This window comes from Melopsittacus undulatus, chromosome 4 (assembly GCF_012275295.1).
Source record: "Melopsittacus undulatus isolate bMelUnd1 chromosome 4, bMelUnd1.mat.Z, whole genome shotgun sequence".
Lineage (NCBI taxonomy): Eukaryota > Metazoa > Chordata > Aves > Psittaciformes > Psittaculidae > Melopsittacus > Melopsittacus undulatus.
The window spans coordinates 107,294,788-107,307,176 of NC_047530.1; the positions used below are offsets into that span (position 1 = coordinate 107,294,788).

Consider the following 12,389-nt stretch of genomic DNA (forward strand, 5'->3'; position numbering starts at 1 on the left):
TAACATTTAGGACTCACACCAACAAAAGCTCGGAAGTACAGAGACGTATCTACAGGTGCAGAAGGACTGACGATCTTTCCAAGCACAAATTGCTCGAGATAGATAACTTATGCTTCATCCATCATGACAAATCTATTACATTTACTGTGGAAAAATCAATGAAACATTTCTATACTAATTAGATCAAATGATGCAATGATGCAGATACAGAACTTCCTGGTTACAGAATGGACAGATGACCTTTCAAAAACAGGTGCTGGTTTGCTTTTTTTACCTTCTATGAATAGCAACTACTTTTGCCCCAGTTTTTTTTCCTTTGAATATGTCAAGCTACTTAAAAAACGTCCAAATGAAACTAAAGCATATGAAGATTTCTGCAAGGTTTGCTAAAGGACTTGTCTTCTAACGGTTCTTTACCCTCACTTAACAATAACACACACGAATTTCAAGCAGCACTATGCACATACTTGAAACTTCATGGACTAAAGAAAGTCTCCAAAACTTGTCATTCAGGATCTGCATGGAATGAGCTTTCCCATCTCAGACTTGGAGGACAGAAGGAAATACTATACCCAGCTTACCTAACTGCTGGATTTTGCTCACTGTTGAGCCATGCGAGATCCAACTGGTGGAAGGTCAATGGCACCCAAGGGTAAGCTGCTCCTTCCACTTATTCTACGATCCAAAAAGTGTGCCTTTCCACTTAGCCTGGATGGGTTTTGTTCCACATTTCAGGCACTGACTTGGAATTCTTATGGAAGAGACCTTTACTATTAAAAAAATACTTCAACAGCAGTCTATATACCCTTTCAAGGCAATACTTAGCTTTCTCTTGCTTTAATTAGTGACATTGAGATCACTGAATCTCTTACTAAAAAGATGGTTTCTAGACCCCAGGGTTTTGTGGTGCCCTTTTCTCAAGGGTTTGACATGAAAATTACTACTTTGCACACAGCTTTGCTCATGTTACTTCCAGAAAATAAAACAGTGAAGTTATTTCTCTTTTGACAAATTTCAAAATCAGAACACAGATCAACTCTTCTGTAAAAGCATAACAAAAGATATATTGAATATGAAGGATATCAAATCAATAAAAAGTGACAGAATAGACGCAATATTCTTATCTGATGTATGTATATATATTATAGTTTAAAAGTTGGAAAATAACCCCAAAACCAAACAGGCAATATGAACTTATGAATTTGAACCATAACAAACCTGGTTTCTACATTCATATTTTCTCTTATGTTACGCTGTGTTGATTTGAATCAGTACTTAAACACAGGACAAGAAACAATAACATGCTACAGGAAACTGCGTACACACTGAACATAATCCTCATTATCCACATCAATATCAATTCATTTCCTGATATAATGCTACTTTTCATTATTGCTGCTGTTAATAATGTCAACTTTATTATTAGATGAGGTAATAATCCAAATTCCTAACCCCTTCTTCTCATGGAAGAGCCAAAAGTAATCATGGCAATAAAGAATATTTCCCCTTTGGACAAATGTCAATGCCAGATCTTATTTTCTGCTGTCTGTCTTCCTCTAGCAACCTCACAGAGGATAATATGCTTCTCCCCAAGAAACTGAGGCTTCTGTGCCTTGCTCTACAGCCAGTGTTTTCATAGAAGGAAATTAAACAGCAGGCAATGGAGAAGAAAGTCTTCAGATAGCAGGAAAGAATAAAAGCTTAAACCAGGGTTTACACTACAAAATTAGGAAAATTGCATAATAAATATACTTCAGGCAGTGCCTGTGAAATTGTGGTCTATCCCCAAGGTGTAAATCTACATCTCTGAGAGCTAAACTGGAAAAATAACAATGGAAAAGCAGACAAACTGTTTTAAACAAAATCAGGGTAACCAAATAAGTTTACATCATTTAATAGCACCTTTCCATCACGATTCTGAGCATTACATACTGTTATTTTTAAAAGACAAAGTAGTAAAGATCAATTAGGTTCATTTTAATAGAAGCAGAGCAAGTTTCAAGTTCTTCTCATACCGTTTAGGAGAATCTTAAAGCCAGACGTGTGTCATTAAGACTACTGTGGTTTCAATCAGACAGCAGCTTCTATCGCTGCTAACAGTCATAGATACTGTGGGGAAAGGGAACTGTTATTTTTCAGTAGAGCCAGTGGGAATTCTTCAATCAGATAATTCTTAGTTGGAAATCATCAGTTTTTTAACAAGCACTTTTTTAGAGTTTCTTGGGATTGGCATAAGATTTCTGGTCAAAATAGAAACAGACAAAAAGAAACCAAAGATTAGTTTGGTGTCTGGAGTACTCTTATAGCATGTGGTAAAGACCAGGTTCAACAAACCCTTTTCTGGCTAATCTTCTGTAGCAACGTGACCATGAATTTCCCATTTCTGTCTCAAACAGAAAATGGGAACTTTTTCTATTTCTAGCTATTTTGGTGTATTTTCCTTCTGTTTTCAAGTCTAAAACCCTCGAGTTTTGTACTCTCTACATAATGATTCTCTTTCCATTCAATTTGTTTAAGATCTCCTATATAAATGGTCTTCCAGCCTCTCCACTGAGTGGAGAGTGATGAAACGAGTGAGAAATCTCACTAATTAAAGGATACAGACTAACTAGAGAAAATATTCTACGTCTACACTATGAACCGGCTTCCAGAAAGAGCATCCCACCCCACAAACACCAAAGATTGTACATATATTTACTCAAATATTCTGTATTATTCATGAACAGACATTTTATGAGACAGAGGCAAAAGAATTATTCCTGAATGAATAGCTTGGTAGTATAGGCCCTCTGATCAGGTCAAAAGGAAGCATTTCTGGATGTCTTCCACCACTGGATGCTCAGGAAACCATTTTGTATGACACAAAAGATTAGGAAAAATAAGCTGCATGACATTTATTTTGTAATTTTAACATTAATATCTGTAGAAACATTTTATTGTCAGTACAAAAGTTAACAGATTTTAATACTTCTTTTACCCAATTTAAAAATAAAAGGACAACCAAAACAAAACACCACCACATAAAACAGTGTAATTTGCATTCATATTGCATGGCCATATCAGTGAGTGTTCTGAAAGTAAAAACACAAGACTTCTGTAAAAAGATACAAACAACAGTGATATTTTAGCAGAGGCCAGTGCTACACCTACTGTTATGGAATGGATCATAAGGAAATACTGGAGTCAGCATGAATTAATCCCTTAAAAAGATGCTGATATTCCCTATGGCAAATTGTCATTATAAACAACAACTCTCTTTTAACTTAAGTTACAATAGAGGGATAGTCGAAAAAGCAAAAGATACAGGCCAAAAGATCTGGAATCTATTATCCAAACCCAGGGAAGAGAATTGTAGTTAATTTGATGCATGTGCAACTCAGGGTAGAAGCTCAGCTCCTTTTAGAGCAGTACGTTCTGCTATGGTTATAGACAAATTCATGTCTTTCCTTACTTTAGGAACCCTCTTGGAAATTTTCTTCTTTTTGTGTGTGTCTGTGTGGAATGATTTTGCTTTTTGGCCACGGGAAACATTTCTAAAGAGTTAAATTGTTAAAGTGACAGGTATCGAGAATAAAAGACTTTCTTGTTAAAGGATTTGGCTTTGATAAGAATAATCGTCTGACACTGCAGTTTTTAAAACACAAATAAATCAAAAGTTTAATTCCCCCAAAATTAGTTTATATACTGTAAATATTTCTTTTTTTTTTAAAGATCTGAAAACTAGTAAAGTCTGAGCAATATATCTACTAGTTCTCTGTGCTGCCTGCATAGAAATGCCATTTAAATTATAAAAACACAACAACCCTATAAACGATTAACTGTTTTGTACATTACCAATTAGTTAATAAATTAATGATATACCATTTTCCCTGAAAGCAAAGTAATTTTCCACCGTTGGATGGTGAAAATTAAGAAATTCTGTGTAAGAACAGCATTTAGCAAATAGCTGTTAAAAAAGAGACTAATTCGCTAGGTGGATTGGGACATCCATTTTTAAATCAATACAAAAAATAATTCATTGTAAATATATATAATATATATTTATACATATTTTGAATATATTTACATACATCCAGCACCTATATACTGCATTTGTGCTCTGTAAGTGTGTGCCAACATATATTTTCTCCAAATATTACAAATAAACAAGAAAGGCAGACCCAGAGTTTGCCTCAAGTCCAACTGGTCCATTGTACAAAGAAAGTCTGTTGCAGCTTACAGGAAGCCAGAGAATTGATAGCAATGGGTATCTAGACACAGTTCATAAACATTCTTCTCGTTGGGAATGTTTAAAAGTTGTGAATTCTAAGATTCTTTATGTAGGTTCTGAACTGCTTTCCTCCAAGTTTGTTTTTTTTTTCTCCTTTTTCTTCTTTTTTTTCCATATTTCATATGTACAAACAGAAATATTAAGGTCCTGGAGAAAAGATTTCATTTTGTATATGGTAGGTAGCTTGATGCTCTTGTTTCTTTATTCCTCTGTATGACTTCTTTTCATGTTTTAACACTTCCATTCATGTGTTGGTACTTGGGAAGACAAGGTTCATAAGGCATTGGATCAGGAGAGAAAACAGAGTCATCACCTGAAGAACACGAACTCCTCGTGTCAGGGTAACTAGGTGAATATTGTTCGAGAGGTCCACTGAGGTCCAGATACTCCTATGACAAAAGAAATAAACCACATTTTAGACAGTAAGACTGACAATAACATGTTAGTGCTGCACTGATTTGGCTTGATCATCCCATGGGTGAAAGAGGAGTTTAGAGATGACACTCATTTCTGTAATGCAACTGCATTCAAACACACCTCTTGCCTAAATATCTCATAAAACAAGAAGCTTGGATAGAGAAAGAAAACCCAAACCAGTAACACAGGACTTTTCTGAAGTCCAACATCACCAGCATTAGCCGCACCACTGGCAATAAACTTGCCAACCACATCAAAAGAGGACTTTTCACTCACAATGATAAAAATGAAATTTCATCCTAAATAGAACCATTTTTCTTTAGCACATGGTAATGATTTGGTGAGGGAAGGATACTTCCAACTTTATATTCCTTTGGTCACTTTGAATCTCTGTTTTATATTCTGTGATATTAAATCTGTGTTTAAACATGCAGTGGCATACACATAAAAAAGAGCTGGAAAAGGAAAACAAATTCACTAGGTTTTGGGGTTTTCATATATATGTGTGTGTGAGTGAGTGTGTCCCAGAGTAGCTATGACCAAAGCAGTCATTAAAAAGGAAATAATATCTGCTGAATCCAAGTTTTGGGTTAAGGCTTTTTTGCTAGAAACAACAGTTTTGGCAAGAGAATAAAGTTATTTTTCCCCTTGAAATGTTCCTTCTCTTTCAACTTCTAAAGGCAGCTGCATTCATTTAAATGCAATCTCTTCATTTGCTAAACCGCAAGTTATGATCGTACTGACGAGACAAGTCTTCCACCTCTGTCAGTATTTTATGCTGCTGTGCTTTGGTTTGGGGTAATTAGTTCTTCAGCTAACATATTTTTTTTAAATCAGAAATTCAATCATTACCATATTATAGTTAAAAAATGGTCATTTTAAAAGCAGTGAATGTAAGTTTTAAAATGCCGACAAATACAGTGCCCAGCAAGAGAAAGCAATTTGGATCTGTGATTACTGCCTACCTTGCCTTTAAAAAAATCCACAAGGGCAATAATGACATGCATTTCTTAGGAAACCAGTCCTAAATGAACAGAAATAATCAACCATTTTCTAGACAGAAGAAAGTATTCCAGTATCTGAAGAAACAGGGCTTTCTCATGGGCTATCAGGCATGGCTTGTCACGTCAAAAGACAATGTAATTCAGTTATGAATTTAGTGTTTAAGGTGGGCTTCTTATCTCCTCTTCATCTTTCTTATCCAATGCCAAGGGCCAGAGCCACATAAAGAGGTATAACAAGTTCCCAGTATCAGGTTGGTTCCTGGTGTTGATACAACCCATGAGGTTGACTCTTGGCAACTTCTGCTTTTGGGGCTCTAGGAAACTTTTCATGCTACCCATGGAAACGCCAGAAATAGGGTCTTTTGGAAGGGGAAAAAATAACAAGCAAACAAAAAATAAGCCCCCAAAAACACTAATGAAAAAACCCAACAAGTTGATGATTATGGAGAAGAGCAAGACATTACCATTTAAGCAGAAGTAATCACTTGCACAAATGCAGAGGAAGATATTATTGGATGCCCTAAAAATTGACGTTGTTGGGTAAAACTAGGCTGACTCTGTACCAACAGAAAGGAAAAGTGTCACTGTAGAGAGGACAAGCAGAAGTACCATCACACTGAGGCCATGATGGACCCAACCCCAGGAAACCTGTGCAGATTACAGGTCTCAAAAGCTATGGAGGAAAATGGGACCACACTAGAGTTCTCAGGAGATACTGAGTGAGAACACAAGTTTTCTAAGAACATAAAATGTGCTGCAAATACAAATCATTTGCTTTCTATGTCCAGGGTAAATAGGACACAGAGCAATATCTTCTGTTGAAGATTAGAGATTATGACAAACTTTCAGGAAGTAAAGCTAATGAAACAAAGCAATAGACTGTCAAGGGGCGATGCAGAAATACAGCAGTGGAGATCTTTAAGGACAAGTTACATAAACATCTGTCAGGAATGACAAACGTATAGTGGATCCTGCCATAGGCCGATCAGACGGACTGGATGTACTGAGCTTTTCCCAGCCTTTTTTCCTGTGATCCTAGTCAGAACCCTAAAGGCCTTTTCAGGTTACCTTTGAGATCCTTCCAGCTCCATGACTTGGGAAGGCAAGATGGTTAAATGCATACAAGAAAGCAAGCAATATCCTTTCCCAGGCTTAGAACTGCAGCCCAGAACCTCCCTCTTCAATTGCAAGTGCATATCCAGTCCAAGCCACCCAACAGTCTGCAGTGGCAGCCAGCCCACCTCCAACAAGTCTCATGAAATCATATATAATTTAGGCAGGAAAAAGATGCAGTTGGTCTGGATGACGGGAAAACGTTAACAATATGCAGAGCTGCATTACCAACTCAAAGGGAGCACACACGTATTCCTACCCATCCCTGATCCACTCCTGAAGGTGCCACCGTTTAGAGTAAGCCTTAAAACCAGAATCCAGGCAAATATATAGCTGCTACTGAAGCCAAAGAATCTTTCAACTGGATCTACTGAACAAATTATGATCATAAAAAAATGGGATCTCCTTACTCAGGTTCTCTGTCATCGCTGTTGCACACAGACTTTCTTAAAGCTGCATAATAATCCATTTCTTATTTCTTTGACAACTATGAAAAATCAGAAAGTAATACATATATGTATATAAAACAATCCTTTTTCCTTACCTTTTTCTCCCTTATAAAGAATAGCAAATCAGAGAAACTTACTTCTCTGTTCAATCAAGTTGTTGCTACTTCTCTAAGTGTTTTGCTCTTTTTCTTCCTCCCATTATACGTATCATTTCTTAGAATAATAGGAATTCATAAAACATTTCTGAGACAGGAAGTATTTTCCCTCAAAAAAAGTTTCCACCAAAAGAATCAACATTCCCATCACTTGTGATCCTCCTCAAAGGTGCATGTGATAAGAGAGCTGATTCCTGTGTGAATACCCTAATCAGTGTGTTCCTTGCTAAAACTAATAATATCTCAGACCTCTGAAAGAATGCTCTTCAAATAAAACCTTTCTGCATTCATACATCCCAACCTGAAGCAGTGTTTAGGCAGGACCTTTGGATAATTGGATGACTGTTCACATGTTCCCTATGGGTCCTCCTTCCCTCCACAGAGAGCTATTTCAGTGAACCTAATTCACTCTCAGACATATAATCTGAAATCTACCATCAACATTTTCTCCTTTTCTGACCTAGATATCATGGCTGGGAATCAAACTGGGTTGATAAATGAAAAACACGATGAACTCTACATATCTCCTTCACATGAACCTCATGTTGAAACATATACATTGCCTCTCAACCTGCTGCATGTAGTCCCTCAATACTGCCATGGTAAAAACATCAAAAGATGCAACAAGAAACAAACAAAAACATTTTAAAGATGTGTTTCTGTTTAGTTACATAAATCAAGGCATAATGGGAAGAAACCGAGGATTTCATGCATGTAACCTCAGAAGACAACGACAAACAGAACAAGAAGAGAGCTTGAGAGCAGGATTTCATAATTGAATAAATTCCATCTGTCTCCTGGAGCATTTGTCCTGAACAGCAGCTTATGGAGGGAAGCAATTTACCTACCTCATTAGTTGTGAGAGTGAGAATCCGATCCAAGTCTTCTACCAACTGTTTGAAAGGTTGGTCTCTGTGAAGGCACAGCATGCCAGCAATCTCTCATCATCATATAGCTGTAAGAAATACACATTTTCTTGCCTTAATTAAAATCACGCGTTTCCTTGCAAATCTCTTCAGACACAATGCTCTTCATCACAAGTAAAGCAGAGAGCACCCGCAGCCCTATACATGGACCACTGACTTTGACAAAACTGTGTGATATTCCCTTCCCTTAAAGGTGCATTTCTACTCCTGAATCTCTTTTTTTCCCCCCAGTGTCTAAATTGCTTTTATGTGGACCCAATTCTGTAGCCTTCTTTCCCAGGATTTTCAGTGGTTTTAAACTACTCATGCTTAAATATTTGTGCATGTTAGGGACTGTGGTCTTTGTGAAGTGAAGAAATTAAAATGTGTAAGAAAAAAGAAACTTAAATAGTTAAGGGCTCCACAGATATATCAGAATGGGAAAACACTTCCCCTCCATCACCAGGAGATAATGGTGTGCTAATGCAGAAGTTCCCCAGATGTGGTTTGTTGTGTACAAAACCAGCCTGATGTACCTTACATATATGTGTGCCATTTAGGCTTTTTCATGTTAATGAGATTAAAAAGAGCAAATGTAGGTGTAAAAACACTGATGAAGAGAGGATAGTAGATGATCTCTTCTTTTTTCAAAAGATCACAGCAGGGTGTGTAAAGAAGATGCTTAAATCCTCTGTCAAACATTTCCTGAAGACCTTTTATACCTTTTCTTTACGTATCTTACACACATGTATATCTACAATTTTAGAGACCAGCAATTCTGCTGGGGGTAGCATTAACCATGTGAATTCAGTACACTTTTTGCCCTCCAGTCCTGGTAGAGCAAATAAGGGTCCTTACAGTTCATTGGTGCAGTTGGCAGGTTTATCCATTCGGTGCCCTTCTTTAAGCAGCTTAAAAAGTTCCTCCACTGGGATTCCTGGGTAGGGTGATCCTCCTAATGTGAAGATCTCCCACATTAACACACCAAATGACCAACTGCAAATCAAAGAGAAAACTTGCAATTAGTAGGTCTGCCTTACTGCTGGGAAACAGAGATGTGTCTGTGTCAGATGCAATGACTGTTGGATTCTCTTAGGGGATGATGAAATCAGCATCTGCCCAACTCCGACCACAGAGCTGAAAGGAAGGAACCTTAAGGCTCATCCAGTTCCAACCCCTGCCATGGGCAGGGACCCCTTCCACTGGAGCAGCTGCTCCAAGCCCCTGTGTCCAACCTGGCCTTGAACACTGCCAGGGATGGGGCAGCCACAGCTTCTCTGGGCACCCTGTGCCAGCGCCTCAGCACCCTCACAGGTAACAGCTTCTGCCTAAGAGCTCAGCTCAGTCTCCCCTGTTCTGTCAGGTTAAAGCCATTCCCCTTGTCCTGTCACGATATCAATCCATTAATTGGATATATGTCTGTACAGCATATAGAAATAAGGACCTACATGAGCAGAAAGGTTAGAAACACACTCTCTGCCTTTGTCTGCTGTGCTATAAGCACCCAAGCTTCCAGGACTGTTGCAAAGAACCACGTCTTCACAGCTTAATTACTTACAGAACACTCACAGCTGAGCTGGATTGCAATGATGTGGCAGGGTATTTGGAAAAAAAGCAGACTGTTTCAAAACAAAAATATTTTGCCTCATTCCTATTTTTTATTATTAATTGTTGTTAGGAAATGAAAGGATCATTTTAAGCCAGTTTTCCTGCCTGCTTGCCACCTCCTCCAGCACCCGCCTCGCTGGCAACCCAGGGCTCCTTGGCAGGCAGCTTTGCCAGGTAAGCTGCAGCACACAGCTTGCACTGGCTCCCCAGCTTCTCTGCAGCTCTCCGGGCTTCGAGCAGTGTATTTTAGTAAACTGTTTGCACAAAACCTACAATAATATTATCTTTAGCTTTTCTTCAAAGCCACCATGGGGCCAAGAGGGCTCCAAGTTCCAGCACTGAAATCCGTGTGCTTGCTGAAGAGCTCAGGCTGATTTTCAGTCCTGAACCACTGAAGCGAATTACTTCACATTCACTTAAATATTTTGCCAAGATGTTGTTTTAAAACAAAAGTGGGGTTCACCATTAACCCGTTGTATACAGTTTCCTTGCAAATACTGAAGAAAAACCTCAGCAAATGCTTTTCTTAAGGAGGGCACAGCTCAAAAAGTGGTCCCATGTTAAAGAATGAGGAGATATCCCTTATTTTCTCCACCCTGCCCTTTTCCCTTTAACCCTGCACTGACATTCATAACCTTTTAAAGCAGTGCTGGGAAACATCCAGCCCTTTACAGTTAACAGCTTCTCTTGGAGAAATAAAAACCATGAGATCTTCATCTGCACCGCATAAAAACACACATCTACTTCAAGCACAGTGCACTCGAGTACTGTAGATGGGCTTAGGAAACAGTAATAGGAAGCAGAATAAATCCCAAGCAGTCGGGTTGCATCAGCCAGTCACTTTTGTGCACACATTAAGAGTTGAAGTGTCAGAGTCCAGTGATTTCTGCTACACGGGAAGCACCAACACTTCTGAAAATCAGAGAGAACTTTCCCACTATATCCAGCCTATGTTTTATTGTACCTAAACTTAGCACAACTTTTTATAAGAACTTTTACTTTCTTTCTTTCTTTTCCTCTCATGTTTTTAACCTGAAGGAAGTCCAGAGTATGTCAAAAGCCAAGCAAATTAGATAGACTCTTTGTAGCTGCACATCCGTAAATAAGTTCAAGGGGGGAAACTTCCGCACTGACAGAAGGAGGTTAGCGTTTTCCACCTTTCATGTGCTTTGAAGCTGGGCAGATTAGTAACAGAGCACTGGTTAGCAGTCTACCATAAAATCCTCACTTTCTAAGGGCAAGTCCTGCTCCATCTATTAATATGTGAAACAGAATGAAAACACTTAAAGGTAAAAGACAACAGCAAAATACACTGAAAATATCCCAAACTTTCACAAGTGCACAACAAAACAACCCTCCCTCCGCCCCTCAAAACCCCACTCAGATAAGGCCACTTACACATCACTTTGATGCGTGTAAACTCTGTCAAACAGAGCTTCTGGAGCCATCCACTTTACTGGAAGCCGTCCCTGTAAGTTGGGAGGGGAAGGGAAGTTAAAACTAGCGATTTACAGGATGATTTCAGCCCTGATTTTTCTAACAGATTAATCAGTTCTTAGAGAATAGTCTGGTTAATGCAAACCAGCATAGAACTTAGATTCAAAATGTTAAGGGAGAAAAAGCAAAATGGGCTAAAGCAAAGAGAGCATGAAGAAAAAAAGGATAGAACCATTGAAGATAAAAGCACTGAGGGCTCCCCTAAAAGTTCCCAAATTGCTTGCTGGGAGAACAATACGAGAAGCAGCTCTTTAAAGGCAAAAAAAACCCATAAATAATCCTCTGAAAAATAGGCCTGCCTGCAAAAATAAGGTTTTTAATAAGAATTTGGGGTTTATGTTCTACCTTTTGCAGTGACCCAAAACTCAGTCACAACTGCCTGTTGCTTTGCACAGAGAGAGCTCTGCTCAGAGCCCAAGAGTCACACTACATTTGATATGAAGGAGGTTCAACTCCTTCTGGTACTGATGCACCTATACCTGATTGCTCTGTCTTTTGGAAGCAGGCAGATATTACTGTTTAATGCTATCAGTTACTTAGTGTTTTATTTTGATAGATAAGCCCTTATACATGACTGCTAATGAATATTTCTACTAAACATTAAAGCCTGTAGAACTGGCTTTTGTTCCCATCAAAACCCAAGTGTAGCTCATCGGAGCTTAAAGGATCCCCTAGGAAGGAGGTGTAAGCTGTTCAACTAAGCATCAGTAACTACCTCTGAAACAATCTATCTTCTTGATTTGGCACAAATTAAACAGCAAAATGGTGACAGAGCAGAGAGTAAAAACCTGTTTTCTAAACTTGTAGCCTCAATATAATACTACCCCCATAACTTGCACATAACATAACAAATACAGGCAAAAAGCATTAAGCTGTATGTGGGCATTACAACACCCAAATAGGACTTTCATTAGGGTGATTTCTAGCACTGCTCATGCAGTGCTTGTCAAGATTCTCCACTTTGTACAAAA

The 12,389-nt window shown here is 38.4% G+C and overlaps 1 protein-coding gene across 1 annotated transcript in view; it reads right to left on the reverse strand.

Moving 5' to 3' along the window:
• Positions 1–1,878: 1,878 nt before the first annotated feature.
• Positions 1,879–12,389, reverse strand: part of FGFR2 (fibroblast growth factor receptor 2) — a 71,473-nt gene continuing 60,962 nt past the window's right edge. The window contains 5 exon segments of the mRNA XM_034061358.1: positions 1,879–4,659; positions 8,257–8,310; positions 8,312–8,363; positions 9,172–9,309; positions 11,320–11,390. Coding sequence (XP_033917249.1) covers positions 4,495–4,659; positions 8,257–8,310; positions 8,312–8,363; positions 9,172–9,309; positions 11,320–11,390 — 480 coding nt within the window. The 3' untranslated portion in view covers positions 1,879–4,494.